General features: G+C 45.9%; 1 protein-coding gene and 1 long non-coding RNA gene across 2 annotated transcripts in view; one reads left to right on the forward strand and one right to left on the reverse strand.

Annotated features, from left to right (window-relative positions):
- The window catches only part of LOC116567504, a 38,972-nt gene extending 36,430 nt beyond the window's left edge, over window positions 1–2,542 (reverse strand). The window contains exon 1 of the long non-coding RNA XR_004276235.1: window positions 2,030–2,542. This is a non-coding gene — a long non-coding RNA (uncharacterized LOC116567504). The remainder of the gene's footprint in view (window positions 1–2,029) is intronic.
- CASQ2 (calsequestrin 2) overlaps window positions 1–25,847 on the forward strand; it is a 62,764-nt gene extending 36,917 nt beyond the window's left edge. The window contains exons 6-11 of the mRNA XM_032302580.1: window positions 3,655–3,785; window positions 5,385–5,430; window positions 11,647–11,701; window positions 20,632–20,732; window positions 22,809–22,883; window positions 24,442–25,847. Of these exons, the coding sequence (XP_032158471.1) occupies window positions 3,655–3,785; window positions 5,385–5,430; window positions 11,647–11,701; window positions 20,632–20,732; window positions 22,809–22,883; window positions 24,442–24,660 (627 nt within the window). The 3' untranslated portion in view covers window positions 24,661–25,847. The remainder of the gene's footprint in view (window positions 1–3,654; window positions 3,786–5,384; window positions 5,431–11,646; window positions 11,702–20,631; window positions 20,733–22,808; window positions 22,884–24,441) is intronic.
- Window positions 25,848–26,419: the final 572 nt, after the last annotated feature.

The raw sequence follows: 26,419 nt of genomic DNA on the forward strand, positions 1-26,419 counted from the left end.
AGCAATGAAGACTGAGGTGTAATCTTAGTTCAGTGTTCATACTACTGTGCAGAGAAAGAAACAATACATGTGAAGCTCTTGGCTGAAGTCTGATGTGGGGAGCATTCAGTAAATGTTAACTAGTCCTGTTGTGCATAGAAGGCAGCCATCTAAGCCCAGGGGAGTGGAGGTTGGGTGAGAACTTTAGCAGAGAAGGGGAGGTAAAGGGAGACCTAAACTGAATACATCAATGGAGACCATTCCATTATGACAGGCCAGCAGTGACTGCTGTGGCTCCCGGGGGTCAGAACTCATCCGAGAGAACACAATCAGGCAGGCAGGCTAGGCCAGGCAAGAAAGCCTTAGTTCTTCGAAGGGTGGCCCACTGTTCAGTTCAGGGTGGTATCGGTTTTCAGACATGCCTCCCAGCCCAACCATATGGTTTTGTGTCCGTGGCCCATGAAGAAGGTGAGGTCAGGCTATAATTACAAACTCAGAAGCCTCTTCACTCCAAACTCTGTAAGACACTGAGTCATAAGTGCCCCCATTCATGTAGCTTTGTGGGATTTTACAACATTTAAAAGAAGAAAGACACACTCTCTACCTCTACATGGAACATGGAAAGAAGAGGAGTCACACTCAGAGGACTCAGTGCCATTTGGGACTTGAAAATTTCATCTATCATTTGTGGGTGAGGGAGGGAGCCAGAGCCCAAGGAAGTCTCATGGTGTCCAGCAGGGGGCGCTGGTGCAGAAGAGGGAGCTGCAAGAACTTTCATTGAGACTGAGGGAAGCCCATAAGGACCAGGGGAAGGGAAAGTATTTCCTAGAGGTGTGAAGTCAGGAGAGGCCAGGGCCAAGGAGGCACTAATACAGTCCCAGAGATGAAAAGCCAACTGGCAGACGTGGAGATGACAAGAGGACTTGGTCATTACTGAGGTGAAGGAGAGAAAGACCAGAGAAGATTCAAAAATACAAGACTGCAAGTCTCCTTTTCGAGATAGCAAAGATCCTGAAGCTCCTGAAACCATTAGGGAATCAAAGAAAAGAATCTACTGAGAAACATAAGATGGGATTGATGAATTCTCTTACTACAAGTGGGGAAGATGTACAACTAGAAGTATCTTTCATTTATTCATTCATTTGCTCATTCAGAGAATATTTATTGAGTGCCCTTTATGGGCTGGAAGCTCTTCTAGAGGCCAGCGACATTACAAGGAGTAAAACAGATTCCTGCCCCTGTGGGATTTAGAGTTTAGTGCGGTGGGGGAGGGGACAAGGAGAAGATGGTAGACAGAAAGTAAGTAAACAAACCAATAAATATGTTATATTCAGTATAGTATATGAGTTAGAGAACCATGAAGACACTGGGATGTCAGGGCTGCTGAACCATTGTCCAGAGGGGTCTCCCCCAAAGAGCTTTTAAAATCATGGATTTCTGGACCCCACATCTAAGATGAAACTTGTATTTTTTTGTGTTGTGACCAGGCCCAGGAACATGCATTTCCACAGAGCTCCTTGGGGGCATTCTACCTGACCTGTAGGTTTGGGACCAGCACTAATAGTTGCATCCTGATCCTAAACCAAGCTATGACATCTCTGATCTGAATCCTATGGAGCCAGAGAGTCAGAGAGCTAAGGATGGCATTTTATTGGCCAAGATACAACTGAAAAAAATGGAAGAAAGGGCTTTCCTTGGGATAAAGGCTGAGGGCACTCCATGGTGTGGGATATAGTGACTAGCCCTCTGGAAAGTTTTTTTCAGGTTTCCCAAGACCTAAACTTAAGAATATCACCATCCAGCTTCACGTTTGTGGTCTTAACATTGCATACCCAGACCCTGGCATTCAAAGACACCCCCCCCCCAACCCACACACACTTCATAAGTTGGGGATGAAAAGAGATTGCCATTCTAGGTGATAGTTTAGAACACACCACTGCCCAGGATTCACTTTTGGCTGTCTCCCCTCCACATACAAGATCTTGACAAACTGCAAAGACTGGGCCTCCGGTTCATAATCTGTAAAGTAAGTAATAATAATGGTTCTTACCTTGCAAGCCAGGTGAAGATGTACAAAGTAATCAACTGCACTAGCGCCCGACACAGCATGAGTCCTCTGGGTGCTTACTACCTTTACTGTTTTACTTCATCTGGTCACTCCCCACTGCCTTTAAGCACGGTTTCCTAGTTCCTAAATTATGTCATCAGTGAAGTCAGCAACCCAGAATCCAGTGTCATTTTCAGCCCATTTTCTGATGGGCCAGGCTCTGTGAAGAACATGTGAAAACCCAGCCCCTGGTTATATGTTTGCTGGTTTTTTCCCAAGCTCCCCACCCCAGCATCCACACCACCCCCACCCTGTCAAAGAGGGCGAAAAGTAAGAAATGGCCCCACACTTCCCTGTCCCTCAAAACCACATCAACATGATGATAAATCTCTTTTGAAGGACTGGAGCTCTTAACGTGGCCTGTTTTCTTTAGCTCTGGGTAGGATGCTAGAGTTTCTTTCCCTGAAGTCCTATGAGAAATGTCTTTTGGAATATGGTGACCCAGAATTAATAGCGACTGATGACAAAAGCCATAGGGACACCCGTGTTTGCTCAGAATGGCCTTACTTGTGTAACGGCTTATGTAATACCCAGTTCCTCCCCCTTCCCAATTAGTCACGGCTGTCCTGGACCTCTGCACCGTTGGTTACCACCACAGGGCGTCAGCTCTTAGGCAATTCTTCTTTCGTTTCAAGGGAACCACTGTTCATCCCTGTGCTTTCTTGGACCACAGCTCAAACGGGAAAAGAATGGCATTTGGTTTTCTACAAAGCACTGCACATTCCAGGCCTCTCAAATCATTTCACAAAAAGAGGCTTGAGCTCAGCAGCCCTGCAGGCAAACACAGCACCCATTCTGCCCCAACAGTGAGACTATGTGGCCACTTTCATCAAGAGAGCAGACGTCTTCCGGGCTGCAAGCTGGCTCCCCGTGCTTTTTATCTGGTAGAGGGTGAGCCCCTCATCCTGGGTTGTTGGGGGACTATCCCAGTTCTAGCCTAAGAGTCTGAACCCTGGGAAGTCCCTCCGTTCTGGACAAAGCAGGATGGTTGGTGACCTTCTGGCTGGTAACAAAGCAGACAGTTCCCAGAGTCGGAGAAACCATTGGACAAGCCAGTACTGAGAGATAACCCTGCTTCCGTCTAAATCACAAGTAGGGGTAAGGAGATGATCAAGGACAGATTAATGGGTTGACCTCTGATTTTGAGTACTTGCGTGCTGTAAACGGCTTCTGTCAATTGCCCGTGCTATCCAAATTGGTTCAATTAAATCATGCATCTCAGAACACTGAGACTGTTCTGTTGACATTTGCTTCTTTCTCCAGCCCTGGCACATACAGTGGAGTGATGATGATTGTACAGTTAGATTTCCCACTTTTCATTCCTACCGCTCCCTTCTCCTGGTTGGGTCTCATTTGCCAAAGAGGGTTTTTCCTTGATTTGTCCTTCTCTGATGGATTGAGCAAGGGCTTAGGCAATGGGTTTCTACCACTTCAACATTTAAGTTAAAACTGTACGTATACTCTCATATCTTTGCCAGAAAACCCACACACTTCTTATAGATGGGAAACCTATTGCTACTCTAGACTAACATTCAAGGAAATTATTGTGGTGTTTCTAATTGTTACAGGTTGCAAAGAAATTGTCCTTGAAGATGAATGAGGTTGACTTCTACGAGCCATTTATGGATGAGCCCATTGCCATCCCTGACAAACCTTACACAGAAGAGGAGATCGTGGAGTTTGTGAAGGAGCACCAAAGGTGCCTCAGATGGCATGCAGGGGATGGTGGGTGGGGGACAGGCGGTGGTCTGAGGCCTGGGGGATGGAGAAGAACCTCTCAGTCCTAACATTTTTAGGCCTCCCATGAGCAATAACCTGGAGTTACTACCTCAGAAGAACCGAAATCAGTAGTATGGCTTTGTTGGTCATTGATCAGTTGGGCAGGGATATTGCTACCTTTTCTGAATATGGGTGTATACTTGCAAACAAGGTAGACCAACTCCCCACAATCAGCAAATCCCCTCTAAGTCAGAGTAAGTTACAAGTCATATTCTACAATAATAACAATAGAGATTTACTGTCAGACTCTTATATGCCAAATACCATGCCAGGTGCTTATGGAAGCTATTTTTATCTAATATTCAACATTATGGAGTATTATTACTATCCTGATGTTACAGATCAAGGGATTGGGCTCAGAGTAGTTAAAGAACTTAGCCATGGATGAGTGTTTAATACATAGACTTCTGGAAGAGGCATATTTGATACCACTTAGAGTAGCTCTAGCGTGGATCAGCGAACTTTTTCCGTAAAGGGACAGAGAATAAATATTTCAGGTTCTGTTGGCCAGATGGTTTCTGTTGTAATACTCAACCTTGCTGCTGTAGTGTGAAAGCAGTTGTAGACAGTATGTAAACAAATGGGTGTGGCTGTATCCCAATAAAAGCTTATTTATAAACACAGGAGGCACTGGCTGGATTTGGCCCACCAGCAATGGTTGGCTGACCCCTGCCCTTGAGGGAGGGACAATATTGAAACATGGAATGTCGTAGTGGGTTCAACACCTCGTCACACCACCCTCCCTCTCCAACGCCCGCTCAGATATGTCCACTGAACCTGGAGCACTATGACTCCATCACCTGGTTGCCCTGGTCCCCATAGGGAGGCAGCATTTGGAAAAGGAAATCTCAGTGTGTCTAATACAATTTGCCAACATTCAGAAGGAAATAAAACCATGAGCAAAATATAATTTTACTTGTTCCTCCAAACATCCCTAAAGAGCTTTAATTGATGATCCTGATGATAAGACAATGCAGTCCTGGCCTGGGAGAACCACTACTTCTGTTTCTTCTCCCAGGTGTCCTCATTCTGGGCCTGCTCTGGGCTTTGAGCAGTGGGCCCTATCTTTGAGGAAGGAAATGGCTTCTTGCCCTAGGAATAAGCTAACCCTGTACCCTCTGACCCATTGTTTGTAATCGACTTTATTTCCGTATTTATTTGGCTCCACACTTAGAGTGGAGCCTAACATAGGGCTTGAACTTTATGACTGTGAGATCAAGACCTGAACTGAGATCAATAGTTAGATGCTTAATCCACTGAGTCACCCAGGGGTCCCTGTAATAGGCTTTATACAATCCTTGGATCAAATGGGTCTGTGAAAAGGCTGGCAGCTTCAGGCCCAGCTAGCTCCCTGTGTGATATAGCAGGGTAGAACAGCTTCATTTCCTTAGGGGAGATTTCTAGAGCTCTTCATGCCCTTGCAAATGAACCAGCATCTCATTTTATATTCACTATGCTGAGGCTGTGGTGTCTGCCTTGGTAATCCCTACTCAAAGAAGCTCATCTTTGTTTTTTTCAGACCCACCCTACGTCGCCTGCGTCCAGAAGACATGTTTGAAACATGGGTAAGAAATGAGAAACTCTTTCTGCCTTGTAGACACCACACCAAGTGGAGTACCCCTTTGAGTTCCCAAACTTAAACCACATTTTATTTTGCTGGAGTGGATGTCTAGATGATGGAGAATTTGAAACGTGGATAACATCACTCTCAATTAAAGCCCAGTTCTCCTTGGATCTAATTTAAGCCTCTTGGGTACTACCCACAAGGCAAAACTACTCTTTGAGTTCATTTCCCACAGTCACTACTGGCTTCTGGTCACTGACTACCAGAGACCCAGGGTGACATCATGGAAGGCGCTCAGGCTGTGGAGTCATAGAGACTTGGGTTCACATCCAGAATCTGCTACCTGGTAGCTCTGCATCCTGTATCAAGTCATGTCATCTTTCTGAGCTTTAGTTAGTTTCTGCTTCTCAAATCAGGGCTTTTCGTAAGGATGAGTGGTTGCAAAACACCCAGAACCTGGGAGGTATTTGGCCAATTGATGGTAGTTGTTTTCATTAATATCAACTCAAGGCACTGGAAGATGCTGAGTCAGATTATCCCCTAGGTCTATGCCATAGACAACGTGTCAGGCAAGTCAAAATAGCATAGAAAGAAGGCCATGGAGATACAACATCCCATGCCATCCCACCCCACATCAGCTTTATATAAAATTCCATAACCAATAACAACCAACACCTGTGGAGCTTCTTCAAAGCATTCCACAGTATCCTTTTCAACTGGATGTTTCAAGAGTTCTAAAAAGTGAGGAAAACTCACTTTTACATGGGGAAACTGGTGATCGTACAGATTAAGTTGATTAATCAGGGATACATAAGTAATAAGCATTAGATCTTGGGACTTAAGTTTAGATCATTTGGAGCCAAATCTCATGTTCTCTTCAGTATAGTTCCCCAGAGTAAGCCATATCCCCATGAGGTGCCATTTTGTCAAGGGGGTGGGGGAGAAGAAAGGAATTAAAATGAAAGCATTTATTTATTTGGTCTTTGATTCAGAGTCTAAAATGACAGAACAGAACCATGAAGTAACTTATCACTTGATGTCTTACTGGCTGGTAACTTATTTGTATGTCTGAAGGCAGAACAAACGTTTCGTAAGATCCTGAAAAGTAAGTCATCCAGTCTGGATAATCGGACTTTCGAAGAATAACCCAGCAGTAATGGCAACCTATTTTCTTAATATTTAAACCTTTCAAAAATGTAATCTTTAAAAGGTCTTGTTACTAGATTTAAAAAGAGTGTATCAGTGTTTTAAAAATAATATTCTTTTAAAAAATATCTTTACCTTTTACTGAAAATCGTTTCACACTTACAAAAAATAATGTAAAGAATTCCATGATCTCTTTACCAGATAACCCAAATGTTAACATTTTACTTTATTTGCTTGATCACATACTTCTTGACAGATAATGGATATAAACATTTTTTTCCCTGACTTATTTGAGAGTAGCTAGCAGACACAAATCTCCTTATACTTCAGATGTTTTCTAAAAACAGGGAATGTCTCTCAAAACCACAGTGTACTTATCAAAATCAGGAAATTAGTATAATTCTATTTCACCTATGGACCTTATTCCAACTGACCAGTGTCCCACTAATGTCCTTTATAGCACACACACAAAAAATTCCTTTTTCCTGGCCCAGGATCTGATCTTGGATCTCACACCCGAGGTTTGTTGTTCTATTCTTTAGTCTTTAACATGGTGTGAGTTCTTGGTTACCAGAATCTGCTACCTGGTCTTTCTCTGTCTTTCATGACCATTTTAAATTGAGAGTGATTGTCACTGCTCTCTTCTGCTAGGTCTCTGTTCTTAGTTCTTTTAATTTTCTTCATCCCTAAGAGAAGCCCTTCCTTTAGACCTTCTCTTAATGACACAGCTATATCACATCCCTGACACCATCTGCCTTGGTGGGAGAGCTGTGTCCTGTCCCCTCCCCCTGACCACAAATACCCCTAGCCCCCCACACTGCCCAGTAGAAATGTTCCCTCTTATATATCATAGGCAGAAGTTCAGAAATTTCATTTTCTGGATTCACTGAAACTCATTCTCTGCTCTCTTTTCACTTAAGGGAAAAGAGAAGTTACTACCTTTCGCTATAATATAACTGATGGCTCATATTTTCCACCATTACTATATATTCAATTGTTTTCTAATCAGGAAAGGGCTTTGTATTAAATTTAACCTGGTAGAGAAAAGGGCAACTAGACTAGTTTTCTTCTTACCTGCACACCATCATGGACTATCCATGTGACATCCCCAGGAGCTGTAACCAGACCTAACCGGAGGGAAGGCAGGATCATCTTTCCATCCTTAAAAAGGAGAAGCAGAAATCAATCTGTCAAAGGGATCTCTGGGAAGCCACTTCCCAAGTGCCTTCCCCATCTACCTTTGCCACCTAGGGAAGCATTGCTTCAAAGAGCAGCATCTTCATGGACCACTTGGCTGCAGCAAATGAAACCACAGAAGCTGGGGAAGGTGACCCGTTATGAACTTGGAAGTCTTTATCTTCAACACCCACTTCCCCAGACGTTGCAAAATATTTAAATAAGATAGGAAAACTAAGTCAAGCTAAAGCAACTATTGACCTTTTTCTTTCTCTCATTGTGTGGGTTTTTAAAGAACAAACCATAAAAAACACATACTTGATTATTACTAAAGAAATTGGTGGCTAGCAATACTTGCTTTGTAAATCAAACAGCTATTTGCTTATTTAGATTCAAAGAACGTCAAGGTGGGGCAAGGTGGTCCAGACTGAGTGCCGGCTTGTCCTTCCCTTTCAATACTCTTACCTTCCAACCAGCTCTCCGTCCTGGCAAGTGGTCAGAGTTCTGGGCAAAAGTCTATGGGGATGGGAGTCAGCAGTTCCTTCAGAAAGAACCTTCTCTCTTTGTGGCAGTTATAAAGTAGTACTTCCAAAAGGGGGCCAGAAACCTCCAGATAAGCCCCTGGAACATTCCATTGCACCAGGGAGTCTGTAGTTTTAAGTGCATGTTTTTTTCTTTGCATTGCTTCAATCAAGAGAACAAACATTCAACAGAACCTGGAAGGAAACAGAGCAAAACAGCAACAGTGGTAATATACCTGGTTGGTGGGTGACTGATGTGTGGTTTCTTTTTGGTATCTCTAATACTTTCTATTTTCTTCAACTAGTGTGTAAGCTTACACATCCTTTTTTCTTTAAGTCAGTGGACATTCATAAGAACCTATTACTTTGTGCTAAGCACAGGGTTTATAAAAATGAACATTGCTATTGTGTCCTTAGAAGTTCAGGGTTGAATAAATGAAACAATCTTAAAACATATAACACCACTCCAGTATGCCCATACTATGATAGATGGATGTACAAAGTGAAAGAGAATTCAGAGTAGGGTATTCACCAAAGTATTCCTAAGTCTCCAGTTCTTTGGGGGATATGGGGCTCAGTCATTTTACATAAAACCCCCTTACCAGCTCCTTTAACTAAGAGTCACTAATCTGAGTTTGAAACATCTGCAAACCCTGCAGGGACAACAGACTCATTCTGTTGCTATTGGTGATGTCAAGGAGGAAAACTGTTTCTTCTACCCTCTTAGGTTCTGTATTAAGGGGCTGCAAATTAAACTGACAAAACACCGATGAGCATGGGCAAAAGATTTAATGACCTATTTATGCAAGGGAGTTTACAAGGAAATGTGACTCAACAAAGGGCTTATATACCATCTTAATTGGAAATGGGAGAGGCAGGAGGCACTTCTGGGAGAAAAAATGACTTGTTAGAAGGTTGGGGAGAAAGGGAACTTATGGAAAAACAAACCACATCTTTGGAAAAAGAAATGGGCCCCTGGGGAATAGATGGGAGATTTGCTAGTTCTGTGATAATATCTAAGAAGAGAAATTAGAACGGTTCTTGGGTACGGGTTTATGACAATTGAGTTCTTTTGGGATTCTCTGTTTTTAGGTAGATAAGGCATTTAGGAATTCATATGCTTTCAGCCCAAAATAATTTTTATGCCACAGTGGCTTATTCTGGACCCCTTCAGTGGGAAAGAAAAAGCACGTGGGGCCAGACAGAACGGGCTTGAATCCCAGTTATGTCACGTACCAGTTCTGTGGCGTTAGGTAAGTCACTTCAATTCTTTAAGCACTAAATAAGAATAAGACTTTCATTTGCAGTTTAGAAAAGACGTACTTGTAAAGAACTGATACAAAGAACGGCAGGGGGCAGATACTATTGTGGCCATTGTAATTATCCTTGTTATTTTAAGGCATAATCCTTCTCCTCAGAGAGCTTGCCATCTGGTTGAGAAGGTAAGATTTGTGCTATTAAAAAGAGAGTTTCCAAGGCAATGTGATCCAAAGGCTAAATGGGTGATCTGGAGCAAAGGCTGTGGGGTTCAGAGAAGGCCCCGGGGCGGGGGGGGGGGGATGTCTCAGTCCTGTGTATGGTCAGCTTGGCTCTTCCTCCCCCGTGCACAATGGATTCTCACTGAGGAACCCTGATTTATACACTTCCCCCATGGATTCTTGCTCTGTTAGTTTATTACTGAAAATACCTCTTTGCCAGTGTTCACTACAGGTTTGTGAACTGACTCTTTGATCCCTACAAAGAGACGGGTTCTTTGCCTGGATGAGAGCCCTCCATCCAGGCACCATCTTGGGTCTGGGGAGTGACAGTCACATTGTGAGCAGCCTCTTAACAAACGAATATGGATTCTTAATTCCAAAAGCAATTTCCAAATGTGTTCTAGAAGGGCACACAGAAATGAAGCCTACTTCACAGAGTTAACACTGCTCACTTCCTGCTGATGGCAGGAGACAGAGACACAGGACAGCCTAATGAGAACTGATCAGGATATTCTGTCTGGCCATAATAGCAAATGTAAAACAGTGAAACCTTGGACTCCCCTTCTGGTTGGTGTCAGATTTGTGTAATAAACCTGCACACACACGCACACGCACACACATATATCTGTAAAATTCAATTCCCCAAAGCATCTGACCAAGCCCATGCCCACTCTCTTGTTTTTAATAATAATATTTTCCATTTAATCTCTCAGAATTTTTGGAGCTTTTGTCCATTCCAAACTCAAAGGGGGAAAATTAGCATTTAGATAGGATTGCACCAGCATTAAAATCAATTGAAATGGAAACGGGGATCATGGGAGGGTTGAGATGCTTGGAGTTTTTTCCATAGGATGATTCTGATGTGATATCCGGGATGCCCTGTGACTCCCTTTCCCTGTGTCAGCGATAATCGGTATTCACTCAGATTTGTCCCGGGTGCCTCCTTCTTAAACATCTTCCTCTCCATGTTTTTTTGGTAATCACATTGCTCACAACAGAGCCTCCTCCAAAGGAGACACAGGTGTATGGTCCTTTCTGTCGAGAACATAGAACCATGCAATGCTGTTTGCTCGCTCAGGGATGTGACGTACTCGCTGAATCCTTGGCCTTGGCCTCAGCCCCCGCAGCCACACCCACGTGTCATGTTACACCCTCAACTTTCCCTAGTCCCCAAATCCACTTTTCCCATAGCCTCCCACACTCACAGAAATGCGTTAGAGGCCCTCAGCAAAATTTGGACCTGAGCAGAAAGGACCCCAAGGTGGGAACCTGGATGCCACAGTCAGCGAGGCACCCCTTACTGACTACACAGGTTTTTCAGTAGGAGGAGTGTTCACAGAGGAGCCCTACGTTTGTATATGATTCTTGCGTGAACAGAACAGACCCACGTCTTAACTGACCTAGAAGATTCCTGTCTGCTGCCAGTCTGGGGACAGTTTCAGGATTTGTCAACGGCATTCAGACGTTCCCATATTTGCTGGTTGCTGGTGGTGAATTTTCAAAACACAGACTGACAATTTACTGAGCTATATTCAGAGTGATTGTTGCCCTTGGAGCTCCTAATAACCAGAATCATGTTTTTCCTCCTTTTGCCTTTTGCTGCTGCTGTCCTGGACCCCACAGCCCACAGGAGTGAGGCCCATTCAGTGCTGATGTCTTGTGTGTAGTGGGTGTTCTCCTGTCTTGTAAACCCATGGATCAAGCAGCACGCATTCCGCCCAGTTGCTCATCAATATTTCCTTCCTTACTGTGCACCCCTCAGTTCCCCTGCCCCATGTCTACTACCCCAACACCTCCCCCCTTCCCACTTCCATGCCACCCTTTGTCTCTGTCCCTGACTTGTTCCTTTCTATCTCTCCACCTGGGAGTGTAACTTCTGATTCTTCTCTCCTCCAGGAAGATGATCTGAATGGGATCCACATTGTGGCCTTTGCAGAGAGGAGTGACCCAGGTAGGAAACCCCCATCTGTCCCTTGACACCTTAAGCAAGATCTGACTTCTCCCCTTTGCCAGCCCTCCTTCCTTGCTCTTGCCTCAGCGCTTGTCTGCAAGTCCACTGCAAGATATTGGGCACCCCCTGGTGGTCGCCAGTTAGGTATGAGTCTGTTGTCAGTTGTGCACACAGCCAAGAGATGTAGATGGATCAGAGCCTCATTCTTTTCTGCTTGGCTGTCCAAACTAGGAAGAAGCACTGAGTACTGGAGGGATATAAAAACATCCTAGCTTTACAGGGTGTATGCGTGTGCACGCACGTGTGCATGTGAGAGAGAGGGAGAGAGAAATGTCCGTCCACATTAAAAAAAAAGTTTATTTAACAGTATTATGATCTAGCCTATATAAATAACGATCCTACATTTCAACTACAACCAAAGTATGCTTTGCTTTGTAAAATATGGTATGTGCTTGGGAAACTTAATAGAAAACACTCCCTCAAAGAGTGAGGCTTGGACAAAACTGGCAGTTAATTTCTAAAGTGCAAAATGACCCTATACACGGATGAGCAGCTTTGTTTTATTTTGGAAACTGGATGACTTTTTCCTGGTCACATTCTTTTTAGCATCGGTGGAGAACGAAGTGCAGGAAAAATCAATATTGCTGGCTGTAGAATGCTGAGTCCCTTTGGCAATGCTGTGACATAAAGGGTCCCCAAAGCATAAGTGGGCATTCTGTGGCGCATATGCGGAGACTAGGCATGATCCAGACGGCACACATAGAAGGCAAGGAACTTCATTTAAGATGGCTCAGCGGCTGGCCTTGGGCCATGAGGTGCCTGGGCAGGGGTCGCCAAACGTGACAGCATGAGAACCAAAGCCACCTGGGGCTGATTATAACAGGACCTTCCGAAACCTGTAATTGCACAGAGCTCAGAGGCAAGTGTTAAGGCACCATCCGGTTTAGGAACCACGGCCCCAGGTACTGCAGAACTGTGGTATTTGCCTGAGACCTCTTGTACACTCATAGGGACAGACGAGGAGGCTTCAAGGAGTTGAGCAATCTGCCCAAGAGGGCACAAGGAGTTCATAGTGGGCCATGAAGGAGCCACAGGTTGTCTTGGTCCTCAGTATGTACCTGGTCCTTGTACAGCACCTTGACACATAGTAGGTACTCAATAAACAGCTGTCGGGAGGTGATGGGATAAGCGGATGACTGACCAAGACTGAGCCCCAACACTTCAACCCCACTCCTGTTTTTGTTGTTGTTGTTGTTAATACACTATTAGCTTCCATAGTTCTTACAGACAGAAACCTAAATGCTATTATCATACAGTTTTTAATCTTGAGAGAGAAGCCACACATGACAGTATTCACCTTTTTAAAGTGTGCGTTTCGGTGGTGATTTTAGTGTATTCACACAGTTGTACACTAATCCGGAACATTTTCATCACCTCAAAAGGAAACCCCATGCCCGTTGGCGGTCCCTCCCATTTCCCCCCCCCCCCCATCCCCGGCAACCACGAATCTACTTTCTATCTCTACGGATTTGATTATCATGGACATTCCATGTGATTAGAATTGTGTAATCTGTGGCCTTTTGTGCCTGGCCCCTTTCACTTACCATAATGTGTTCAAGATTCATCAGTATGTAGCACACATCAGTAATTCACTTCTTTTTAGGGCCAAACAATGTTCCATTGTATCAAAACCAAATTGATGCTCTAAATTATTTGAGGGTTTCCTCCCCCCTTTGTTTGTACTAGTTTTTGAATGCTCACTGAGGTCTCACTTTTCCCATCATTGACTTGCAGAGTTGGCAAAACTCTTTAAGGATATCTAGTCTTTGTCTGGAAAAAAAAAAAAAAAAAAGCCAGTATGGTTCCAGCATTTTCTGGCCACCCCTCTGCCCCTGCAGGGGAAAATACCGAAGGAAGCCAATTGCCCGGGGTTTATAAGCTGTAATCAAACAGAGTCGGATCCCTGGTGTTGTGTGAACAGAGATGAAATTGCCATCAGCAGCAGCGGGCTGGCCAGACCCCAGCGGGCTTCCTCCCTCTGCCCCACCTGCCCTCTTCCAGGATTGTGGGGAAGCCTGTCTGGCCCTCTGGAACAATGGAACAAAGAAGCCTCCAAGAAGTTGCTGGAACCTGTTTGACCGAGATTGCTGCTGCAATGAATCAAGCTCCTGAAACTACTTCCACCTCCTACTTGCACAAATATCCCTGGGCCTGAAGCTGCGTCTTTCCCCAGAGGAGCCCAAGCTGGGGCTTGTTCCTGGGAAGCTGGAAGAAACGCACTGAAGAAGGGGGGGGGAGGGGCAATATGTGGGGGATCGAAGTGTATTTTTTCATCCAGGGAGGGCCTGGCCCACTCAGGGCTAGGAAAGGCTTTTCTGTGAAAGTCCTGACGCTGCAGCTAGTCAGTCATTACCCGAAGGTCACTGATGTGTGACCCGGGGCAGAGAGGCGTGGCTGTAGGACCAGGAATTTCGCTGCTGCCCAGACAGCGGTTCCTTCTATACTTTTGCTCTCGCTGGCCGACTGCCGCAACGGGACCCCTGCCCACCGGCCAAAGACAGAAGGTCATCTGTCCGGGAAGTCCATACAGCTCTCCTGAAAGAGCTAACTGTCTCGAGGAACTGTGCTGTACGGAGATGATCTCGTTGGGTCCCTAAAGCCAGGCTGTGATAAATGCGTGATTATTACATCCCAGCTCAGAGGAGAAAAGTGGTCTGAGAGGTTAAAGGGCCTAGATCGCTTGCTGTGATTCAAATCCCGGCAGGCTTAGTTGACCTCTGACCGTGGCCTGATGATGATGAGGCTGGTGATGATCACTTCTCGATCACTTCTTGTATGCTTACGGGCCAGAACCCCACGTGGGCGCTGCTCGTTTTATTCCCATTTTACAAATGAGGAGGCTGAGGCCAAGAACGAAGCTGAGGGCTGTCTGGCTTCCTTCACGGTGGCAGGAGGCCTGGCTGTAGACTTGAGGGCCCCTCGCAGTTACTACCCCTGGCGACCTCCTCCAGTGACCCTTCAGCCCGCCTTCCTTCCTCTCTCCTGCCCTTCATCACCCCGCCACCTCACCATGAGCAAGACCCAGAGAAGTTCGGTGACTTGCTTGAAATCACGCGGCTAGGGGCACAGCGGACACACGAGCTTAGATTTCTCTCCGGCTCTTCAGCACCCAGTGCAGCTGAGCCCACTACCTGTGGGACTGCCCGGCCCGAGGCTGGCTCTGAGCACGCCCAGTGATGCTGCTGCACTATTGGGGGAGGGGGGCAGGGAGAGCAAGAGAACGCAGCCACCTGGAAGCTTGGGAGCCAATTAAGGAAGCGAAGTCAGCTGTCCTCCCTGCTGTCCACTGATGTTCCCAGATTTGGAATTCAACCGACTATCCAAGTGACCTGAGTCCCCAGGGGGCGCTTCTCTGAGCGGTTCCCACAGTGCCAGCTGTGAGCTTGCTCCCCGGGCTGCAGTGTCGCTCTCTGGGCCCTGGAAGGACGAGCCTGGGCGCTCTGCTCTTGCCCCAGGCCCTGCGCGCTGCTTGGTCTTCCTCCTCCAGGGCCTGTCCAGCTCCTGCGCTCAGGATGCCCCCGGAGCTGCTGTTTGACGGGTTTGAAAATGAGCACCTCTCCTCTGCTGCCCCCAGATGTGTCTGCAGCAGGCTGACATCTTCTTTATAACACCTGCTGAAAGGTCTGCAGAGTGGCAATTCTACACGAGCGCATGCTGGATGGATATATCCTCTAAGGGCCCAGGGAACATTAGCACTAACAAGCTGGAAATACAAGGACAGGCTGCTGTGTGCACGCGTGGGTTGGCCCTGCAATGAACGTCTCCAAGCCCCGTTCCGACTGGATTGCAACCGCCTGGGGTTCTTGGAAAATGTTTCTGAGATCCGCTGTCTCAAGTAAGAGTGCTGACTGCTTATTTGAGCTTCCCAATGTAAATCTGGTTTATCAAACTTAACTTTTGGTTCTTGCTCAGTGCTAACCATGCATGTAATCTTCCCAACAACCCTGTGTATTAGGTACCATCCTTACGATCTGCCCCGATGTACAGATGAGGAAGCAGGGGTATAGGAAGTTAAACAATGTCACCAGGTCACACAGCTAATAAGTGGTGGAACTGGGATTCAAACCCAGGCTCCCAGCTCTTCGGCTGTGCTCCGAAATACCCACTTCTCTGCCAGACCCGGCCCTGGTCTGACAGGGTTGTGACTGGCCTGGAACTGGTCCCCCAGGGCTTGGTGCAGCCTCATTCCCACCAGATCCTCCCTGCCTGGGAAGGAGGAGAGCATAATCACCGGTTTCCCCTCCCACAGAGATGGGATTCCCAGAGGCCTCTTGCTGGCCGTGGGAAACCTGGCTCCACACGAGCCCTCAGCCCTGGGTCATGGGACTTTAGGTTCCAAGTCAGTGTGGCAGGGGAGGGAGTCACGGTTCTCTCAGCACCGTGTCCCTCTTCTTTATTTAGGTGGATCTCTGAGACTCCAGTCACTTAGGGACCTCGCTGACTTAACCCACCCTCCCAACACAGTAACAGTGTGGCCAGGAGGAGGAGGTTGCCCAGCAGCATGGTGGGGGGTGGGGGAGAGGGGCTCTGTCCTCCAGAGGGTTCTGCCCCTTGCTACCTTCTTGCTTCCCTCCTATGGAAGCTTTCCCACTCCGCTCACAAATCTCAAGCACAATCTTGAGGAAGGAAGATGGCAATAGCTTTGGTAGGAATGCCAAGAACTGGGAGGGAAAGTGATTATGGAAATGGTTCTAGACGTGCAGACCAAAGAACTGAGTTAGAATCCTGGCTCTTCCACTTGCTCCCACGTGATGCTTGGCAAGCCACATACTCTATCTGTGTCTCAACTCCATCATCTTTAAAATGCAAATAAGAAAATCTTCCTGTGGCCATCAGGACTAGATGTGAAGATTAAAAACACTGACTAGTCCTCTAGGTTTGGTGATGAAATAATCGCTAGCCCCCAAATCATGGAATAATATTTCCTCCTTTAAAAAAAAAATTAGCTTTTTGAAAATATTATGGACTCTTCTTCCTGAAAGATACATGGCCACAGTTTCAAAAGGGCTCTAAGTTTAGGGTATCACTGATGAAGGAAACATCTATTTATTCAAATACATCCATTCATTAATGAAATCGTAACTGTGGACTCTTCTTGGTCTTTACACTGAATTACAAACGTGAAATATGGCTTCCTGCACCTGCCTTCCTGGTCAAAAAGGGAGAGCCCACGGTGGCTGTTTCCCTTCTCCAAGACACCTGCCTGGACACCTGTTTTCCAAAGAAACAGAAGCTCTCCCTAAGAGGAAACTGAACTTGTAACTTGCAATTTTAACAATTAAATACCTGGGAGACCAGTTCAGCTGCCTTAACTCCGCTTTCCCAGATGCAAGAGAATCCATTCCAGCAGGTCCACATCCAAGGCTGCGAGGAAAAGGGGAGAGAAAGTATCAGGCTTGTGAACCTTGAATCAGGAATATCCAAGTTAGCTTAATGACTTTAAGAGAAGGGAATTAAACCTTGCTCTAATCCACATATTGGGGCAAGGTTCTCATACTCACAACTGCTGGCACAGCCACCCCTGAGGCCTTCAAGTCATAGAATCATGAGCAGGGGCCAGAAGGAACCGCCCCATGACATACTCTCTCCTGGCGTGACTTCCTACGAGCCTGTCTTCTCTACTGTGTGGTGCTGAGACTGTATCAAACACACTGCTTATGCCCAGATCATTGTACTTGTTACCTATGCCCTGAATGGAGAGATGAATGGCCAGGTTCCTTGTATTCAGGCAGAAAAATCCAGATCATTTAGGAATAATGGCTTAAACTCACTCTGTGCTAGGCACTGTCGCAGTGATTTAGAGGGTACTAACTCATGTAACCTACAACCACCTTATGAAATAGGTACTTTTATTATCATCATCCCAATTTATGGATGAGGGACCAAGACTTAAATAACTTGCCCAAAGTCACACTCAAAATGGCAGAACCAGGATCTGGACCAAGGTTGTTTGCCCCAATGTCTGTGTGTTTAAGCATCATTCTGGGCAGCCCCTCCCACTCTGTTCTGTTCTTGAAAATATCCAGGAATGCAGAAAGATTATGTCCATTATGGAATTCATCATCTCAAAAGTCGAAAAGGTGTGGTTGGATCTAGATGAGGTTTCTCCTGCTTTAATGTCAGCCTCATTTATTGATGTATTTTGTGAATGTTTTTTGAGTTTTCCTTACTCCTCTGTGGACTTAAAAACCTTTTGTATTCCTAAAATTAAGCACTAAGTGAAAAATTTGACTTTTCTTGTTTACATAAAAAAAACTGCCACCCTTTTAAGTTTTCTAGCAGAACCCATTTTTTATTCCTTCTATCTTTTCATTTTTATCTCCAAACCTGCTCTAGCATGTAGAGTAGAAAAGATTCTATATGCAGCATTCCTTCTCATTAGTTCCAACATTCTGTGCGGTTTTCTATCAGAAACCTACCATGCTTTCTTGCGTGTTCAGCTATAGTACTCATGACGCCTTTGTCCCTCTACAATATGGTGCCTAGATGGCTTCTCCCCTCCCTTTATTCACGTCCGTCTTTTGACCCTCAGATGTACTTTCTACGTGAATCAGGGTCCGTGTCTTTGAATTTTAGCCTCTTCGTGAATTTCTGATTTATCAAGTTCACTTTTGCATTTGGTTCTCACCTTCTAGAATACTTCCTTCTGGTTCTTGAAAGTAGTCATGGAAAGTGTTTTGGAGAATTTCCCATTGTGGTCTGTGTATTATGATACACAGATTCCCTGTTTGGACACAGTTCTATGCCCAGGGAAGGAGGAGCTATAAGGTTCAGAGAGCAGGGGCCAGTGGAACTCTGGAGGGGCTTGACCTTCTCAGCCACTCCTACAGGAGGCAGGAGTAATATCCTCCAACCCCATCTCCACCCAATTCCCACAATGATAGTGAACTCTAAAGCCTGTGGCCCTATTCACCCCAGGTGTCTGCCATACCTGGTTACTAGTGATACACAGTCTTCCCTCGCTCTCCCAACATTCTCATTATGTTGCTTTGCTTTACAAAATATCCACATTAGTATCTGTTTTTGCTGATGAAAAGAAGTCCCAAGAGGATTTTTGATTTTATGACATGTTATTGCTTCTTCACTTTACAACATTTCGGTTCTTAGGAATGTTCTACTTTTGGATATCGGGGGAAACCTGCAATTCTGCAATAGATGGAAAAATCACGCAGGCAGAGCACAGCTCCGCAGGAAGGGGCTGTGGCCTCTTCTCTCCCACCAGTACCTCTGCTTTCCAGGTAGCAAGGCCGAGGGGGCCCAGTCTGGATCTTACAGTTAGTAGTCGGGAGTTAGCAACATTGAAAGTGATTACACCCACTCAAAGCAGAAGTGCCAAGAATGGCATGCATTTCACCTGGAATGTATAGGAGATGAGGAAGTGCAGAGAAAACCCTTACCCAGAGGCCCCAAGTAGCCAAACAAAGGCTAAAGCTCCTGGGAAGAGAAGAGACTTGTTAAACAGAAGGGCTCAAAATGGCTGGGACCTCAGGCAAAAGAAGAAACATTTACAAAGAAAAAGCAGTTGCCAGAGGGAATTCCGAGACAGGTGGGGTAAGTTGCTGGTGGAGAAAGTGTACATTTCAGGTCACATGTTCAACCAGGCCAGAGACAGAACTTTGCTGTCTAGAATCAAACCTGTATTGTACCCAGTGAGTGGGAACTGGGTCTGGTCATGGATGGCCCTCCAACCTCACCTCACCATCCCGAGAGGTCTGGTGTCTTGCGGTTTCCCACACGTAGACAGGTGGGGGATACATCTAGATGGAGATGGCTGTGGTTCTGTGTGGCCTCTAGCTCTTGTTCCCACCACTGGTCCTGTCCATCCCAGCCATGGCTTTGTGCATCTTCAGAGCCACAGAGAACTGGTGGGGCCTCCTGGCAGACTTTTCTGCCCTCATGCTGCTGCACCAAGGGGTTCTGCAAAAGATTTGGAGGCCTCTCCATTTCCCAGAGTTTCATTCCGAAACACTGCATGAGTGCCCTATGCTCTGAGATCCCCTGGAGCTGGACTTTCTTCGTGTGGACACACATGCACATGCACACCCTGGCTCGCAATCTGTGCGCACGCATGCGCCTCCACATACACACGGGCGCGGCGCTTCTTCTCAGGGACTTTCCAGAATCTTTGTTTCTAGCTGGGAGTAGGGTGGGGATGCTGAGGGTTTAGGGTGTGCTTTCTCTTACTAAACGTTCTTCCAAAACTTGTTTATGGTATAAATTTTATGCTACCAGTCCTTAAAGGTTTAGGCTTTAATTTTTTTAAATTAAAAAAAAAAATTGTGTTCTTGAGGCTCACAAGGCTTGTCTCTGCTTTTCTTATGAATCATCCCTCCCCTGGGGGCCATAAATGCTGCTGCTTGAAGAGAGGGAGGGCAGAGCATACCAGGAAATGGTGAGAGAGGGAGGGGAACCCCATTTACTATCTCAAAGCTACGAAACCAGCTGTAAATCAGAAGCTTCGTTTGAAGGTTTTACAGATTCCAGGTTGCAGAAGACTAAGGGTCCAGGCTACATGTTCTTGGTCTGTAGAACTCTGAGTGATAGCAAATTGTTGGTTTCAAGAGAAGGAACAGAGCACTGAGGACCAGGCAGGGGTTCTTCTGATCTGATCAGCAAATGGAACCCAGCTTTAAGAATCATCCACTTCCCTGTGAAATTCTAATATTTTTTATTTAAAATTTTTATTGTTTCCTTTGAGTAAGCTGCTTCGTGGCTGAAGTTCCCCGACTCACTTTGTAGAATAATCCTATAATTGATGGTATGCATCAAATGCCCTAAGAAACTCTTGTGGAAAGACCACACTCCTGGCTCCACATGCTGGAAGCCATTTATGTACAGGGGTTACTCAGACTTCTCGAATCCTGCTTCAGATGGCTACGAGTTCCTGGAAATCCTGAAACAGGTTGCCAGGGACAACACCGACAACCCTGACCTGAGCATTGTGTGGATCGACCCAGATGACTTTCCTCTGGTGAGTGGCTCAGCCCTGGGCACTGACCTTGGTCACCTTCATAGTCTCGTGTGTGTGTTGGGTGTGAGACCCAGAAGCATGAAGGAGGGTGTGCACTAGGAGGAGCATGTGCAGAAACACAGTGTGACCACTCCTATCTTGTGTGGAAGACCTTGGCAACATGGTGGGACACCATTGACCTTCATACTGGGCGCTAGCACTGACATGGTTAGACCCACCATTCTCATTCCCTGGAGATCAGGGATCTGAGCCACCCACATGAGTGAGCTGGGTGAAATTCTTCTACTAGAACTTCCATTCCTGTCCCCCATCCCACCACCTCCCTTGTTACAACCTCTTTCATGTTTTGGGTGGGGACCATCATTCATAGGCAACCTGAGTTGCTAAGTCATAAAAATTAGACTTAACCATTTTGCATAGGATGAAGAACTTCGTGGAGAGCAGGAGCAGCCCCTCAGAGAGCAGAGACTCTGTCTTGTTCATTGTGTTCTCCCAGGTCCTAGCATGTTGAATGTGTAAGAAAGTTAAGGTCCAGACTCTTGCTAATGTCAGTGATCAATGGTCAGAAAGCCTTTATTATACTAAATTTTAAAGAGAATAAACAGGAGTCCAGTGGTGATGACAATGGAGGTAGCCAATATACTGTATGCCTGGAAGTATAGTAAATTCTTTGCAGGCACCATCTCATTGAACCTTCCTATCAACCCTGTGAGGCAGAGACCGTCATAATCCCCATCTGACAGATGAAAACAAAGCTACTAGGTGGGAGATGAGATATCACAACCCAGATCTGTCTGATGCCAAAGATTTGTCTACTACTCAGTCAATAGACTTTAGGTAGAGCTAACTGCTGCTAATCAGAACATGTTTAGTTATCATTAGGTTTAAATGATATAATTCTTCTGGGAATTATTGTTTGGTGCATAGGACCTGACTGATCATATCATGATTAAATAGTCAAATTGGGGCAGTTGAATGATTTCAAGGGTCCTGAAAACCAGTCTTACTTACAGAATAAGACAGAGACAGAGACTTCCATGATATCTGATGCTTCAGATATCATGAAAGTAATTCTTAGGTGATCGTAACAAAGTCATGGCCTCATAAGACCCTAAATACTGTAACTTTTTAGAAAAGATGTTATTTATTTGAGAGAGAGAGTTCACATGGGCAGGAAGAGGGGCAGAGGGAGAAGCAGACTCCCAGCTGAGCAGGAAGCCTGATGTGGGGCTCGATCCCAGGACCCTGGGATCATGACCTGAGCCGGAGGCAGACGTTTAACCGACTGAGCCACCCAGGCACCCCTAGTATAACTTTTTAGTTAGCCTCTGCCTGGCTATATTTTGAGTTTATCTGGACTGTTCTGTTGTGTAAGCTTGCAGATGGTCTGCAGTTGTCCCAGCCTGCTCTGTATGTTTGTTTGCTTTGGTGTTTGCAAAGGAGAAATCTCCAGACTGTTTGGATATCCAGGTTCCTGACCATCCCCGCTCCCCATCAGGCCACTTATCTGCGTTGGAGACTTTCTGCCACTGAACATTTATTTGCATTGTCTTAGCCCCATGGCCCCTGACTCCTTTAGCCCTGTCCCAGTCAGGGATTAGTCCCTGCAGATCCCAAGCCTGGTGAACAAAAAAGCCCTCCCTTTACTTGCATGACACTTCTTGTCTCCATCACCACGCCCTCCCCCACCATCTTGTGGATCTGAGTAGTGCAAGGTAAGGGATTTTTAAATGGGACATTGAAAAAGAAGTGAAGGAAAATGGCTCCCTGACCACTCATGAAGTATAAAAGAGCCACGGTCATTTGGGAATTGACATTGGGCCATCTCTGTAATATTCTTCTTTACAGCTGTAGAAGCTTTTATAGTACATGTCTTCATAGTTGGTGTTATGACCTCTTTTTTTCCCACACTTATTTAAAGTGTTTGAGGGCTGAGGCCAAGGCTTCAATTTCTGAGGTGCCCACAGCTGTCTTGGAAACCTTAAAGCGATGGTGACCGATGAAGGGATGGCAGGTGGGTCCAGCCACAAAATGTGGCTTCTGCCTGCTGTCTAATCTCATTTTTTGTTGTTTCAGCTCATTGCCTATTGGGAAAAGACTTTCAAGATTGATCTATTCAAGCCACAGATTGGGGTGGTGAATGTGACAGATGTGAGTATACCCCGGTCACTGCTAACCTGTCCTGTTTTCTGCCATGCAGCCCAGACTGTGACCCCATGGATAGGAGTCTAGCCTCCCCTGAAATGAGCAGGACCCTTGGCCTTGCCCAAGCTCTGTGTGTCCCCAGCCTAGTCTCTGAGCCTGTCTCAATCTATGGCTTCAGGACTGGGCACTTCCTGGGAAATGCATGGGCACGTTTCCTTTATGGGGCCAGCCCATCCTGTTTTACTGACTCTTTGGAACTTTCTACCCAAGTATTTTCACCAACTTCCCACCCTCTATTTTCTCCTAAGGCCCAACAACAAACTATTCTTACACAAAGGAACCCACATGTGAAGCTGCCATTGTGATGGCAGGTGATGGAGGGGGCTGGGGGCGGGGGGCAGGAGGAGGAACATGAATGAGGTGGAGAGCCACACCTCACCGGGCAGACAGCTGGAACCGAGGGTGGAAAAAGCTGGTGTGTAGTATACTGGAAGATTGTGGGGAATTTTGAACCTCAGTCTTGACTGCGGATACAACTCCATCATAACAAAGCAGAAGGGAAGACAAATACAACAGATAATGAGGAAATAAATAATGGACAGAAAGAGATGGTCACAGAGAAGTCATTAGAGGCATAATTATTTGTAGTGGGAATGCTTGTGAGTGGGGGTCAGTTAGTAATGTCCTGTTATCCTGTTGGTGGATGTTTGGTCACCTGGGGGATTCTACATTTGTTTATTCTGTACCCTGCTTTTTAAATTAATAATAATAATTAATACTGTCAAAAATTTACTCCAGTTAAAGCATTTATAAATGGAACATTTGAAATATATATGGTGAAAAGCAAAAGTATTTCCCACTCCCTGACCTCTTTCTTAGTCCCATTTCCTGAGGGAAACATCGGTGATAGTTTCATGGCTAGCCTACCGGAAGCATCACGTAAATGTTTGTCATTATTATTACATAGATATCTTGTAGATACGGTCATGAAATCAGAAGGAAAAAACAGTGCAAATATAGTTCTGATTCATAATAATACTTGATTTCGATACCCCTGGGAACTGTTCCAATCTGAGCTACCTCCCCCGCCACCCCCAGCACTTTCCAGACCTAATGGCGGGGATCCGGAGGGCAGGCAGTTTAGGGTGGGACGGGGACTCTGCCAGGCAGTGCCGCTGATCTGCTTCAGGGTGAGGGGGTAAGGCAGAAGATAGGAAAGATGGCATTTCAAAGAGGAATGGGGTGGAAGCAGCTACCAGTCCTGGTATACTGGGCCTGGCTTATTCCCCTGCCAACCCTTCCAACCTCACCTCCATACCTGCTCTTCTTCCCCAGAGACCTCTGTGGGCACATCACACACACACACACACACACACACACACACACTGGAATGCACGCTTCCTTTGACATCGCACAAGCAGGCTGCTACACACAGCATTCTGCATCCAGGCATTCCCATGAAACCATGTGCACATGTTCCCAATGACAGGGCCCGGCTGCTTGGGATCCTCTGGTCTGGCTGGTCCTTCCATCACTCACTCACTCACTCTGTCCCTCACTGCAGGCTGACAGTGTCTGGATGGAGATCCCTGATGACGACGACCTGCCCACAGCCGAGGAGCTGGAGGACTGGATTGAAGATGTGCTTTCTGGAAAGATAAACACTGAAGATGATGACAATGAAGATGGAGATGATGGCGGTGACGATGAGGATGAGGACGATGATGATGGTGATAATTCTGATGAGGAGTCTAATGATGACAGTGACGATGATGATGAGTAGCTCTGACTCCAGCTGGTGGATGGAAGCACAATCATAGCTGCCCACTGCCCTGCGGATAGCCCCGGGGGGCGGCAAGCAGCCCTGGCCCCCTCCCACCAGCACCTTCCCCCTTTTCCTATCTCTTTTCCCACCCCTTTCTTATTGGGAGCTGTACCGTTCAACAAATGCCTCTAAAACCAGTAATCCCACTCAGCAGGGACAAGTGGGGAATTATTCCCATGTGGACTGTCTGATTGTCTTGGAAAAGCTCTCGTTCTTTGCCAGACCACCCATGGTCATGGCAGTGCCGGAACCTGGCGGTCCGGGGACAACAATCCCCTGACACCTTGACTCAAGTTTACTTGTTGTCTTTGATGGAACAGTAACAGAATTGACAGCTGAAAAACTCAAAGCATAGAGTGATCTCACAGTCAGAGCCCAGGGAGACCCATGATTAATCCATTTAGCCCCTGTGCCTAGAACATCAGTGACAATCCTTCCTTAAGGCAAGAGGTTCCCTCCTAGGAGAGGCTCAGCCTTAGAAGCAAGTTTCTAAATCAGGTTCTCTTGGCTCTATTAAACTGATTATGTCAAGTGTGTGTCACACCATTATGAACTCAGATCCAAGTGTTTGGACAGCTATTGGGAGGCCTTGAAACACATGGGTACAGATGTCTCAGTCATTTTTGGTATGTTGGGATATGGGATGAGAGGTTGGTTTGCTTTCCGAACTTCCCTTTAGTGACAAGTCTCACATGATTGGCAAGGGGGTGGGGGAACTGGAAGGATGAAATGTTTTCAGTTTTTCCTGCTGGGTTCATACCCCTGATTGAGTCAGTTGGCTTCCTAGCCTGAGCTGGGATCTGGGCACCCTTTTCTGTTGCTGTGAGTGAGCCCTCCCATGGGGAGGGAAAGTTGGTTTATCCAGAGGTCAGTCAATGCCCCATTTGTCAACCCTCCCACACTTGAGTGGGACAATAGCTAGAGTTCCTAACGGTGGCCTGAGGCACTGAGAAAACCCCAAAGTGCCTTCCAAACTCTCTAGAGGTTACCTTGTGCTTGTAGTTTTAGCCTTAAGTGTGCATTTATCATGTTCTAATTTATTTTCAATCTCTTAACACATGTGTAAGACACTGTGCAAATTCTTTGGAAATAGAGTAATCCTTTTATGGAATAGTAGCCAACTAACTGTCATTAAACTTATACTTTGAAAATACTGAGACTATCTTAAAAATCCTCACTTGGTTTTTCTGATCCTGTCATTCTATCTTGGTTCCTGTTCTACCTCTCTGTTCCTTCTTTGTTTTCCTTTCTGGCCCCTCTTCCCCTTCCTGCCCTTTAAATGATAGTGTGTCACAGTATCTCTCAACCCTAACATCCTTCCACGTCCGTCAGCTACCCCTTGTGTCTGATGACCTCCAAATCTGGGTCTCTAACCTTGACCACTCTCTTAGTTTTAGACCCACCCATTCATCTTGGTTCCGAGGGTGCACAAGCAATTCAAACAATAGAGCAAAACCCCAATTCACTACCTTCTGCCCTCAATTCTCCTCCTCTAAATGGTGTCCCAGATTGAAAGAGTGATATCACCACGTATCCACTTGTCGAGGCAACCAGAAGGGGCATTTTACACATACCCCCAGTCATGGAAATTGTCCTTTAAATTGTAGTACATATTTACTTGTCTGTCCTTTCGCTAAATTGTAGGCTTCTTGGAGACAAGGCATTAATTTACTTTGTATCCTCAGCAGCTGGCACTCTGTCCAGCACAAAGTGGATG

This window comes from Mustela erminea, chromosome 10 (assembly GCF_009829155.1).
Source record: "Mustela erminea isolate mMusErm1 chromosome 10, mMusErm1.Pri, whole genome shotgun sequence".
In the NCBI taxonomy this organism is placed as follows: Eukaryota; Metazoa; Chordata; class Mammalia; order Carnivora; family Mustelidae; genus Mustela; species Mustela erminea.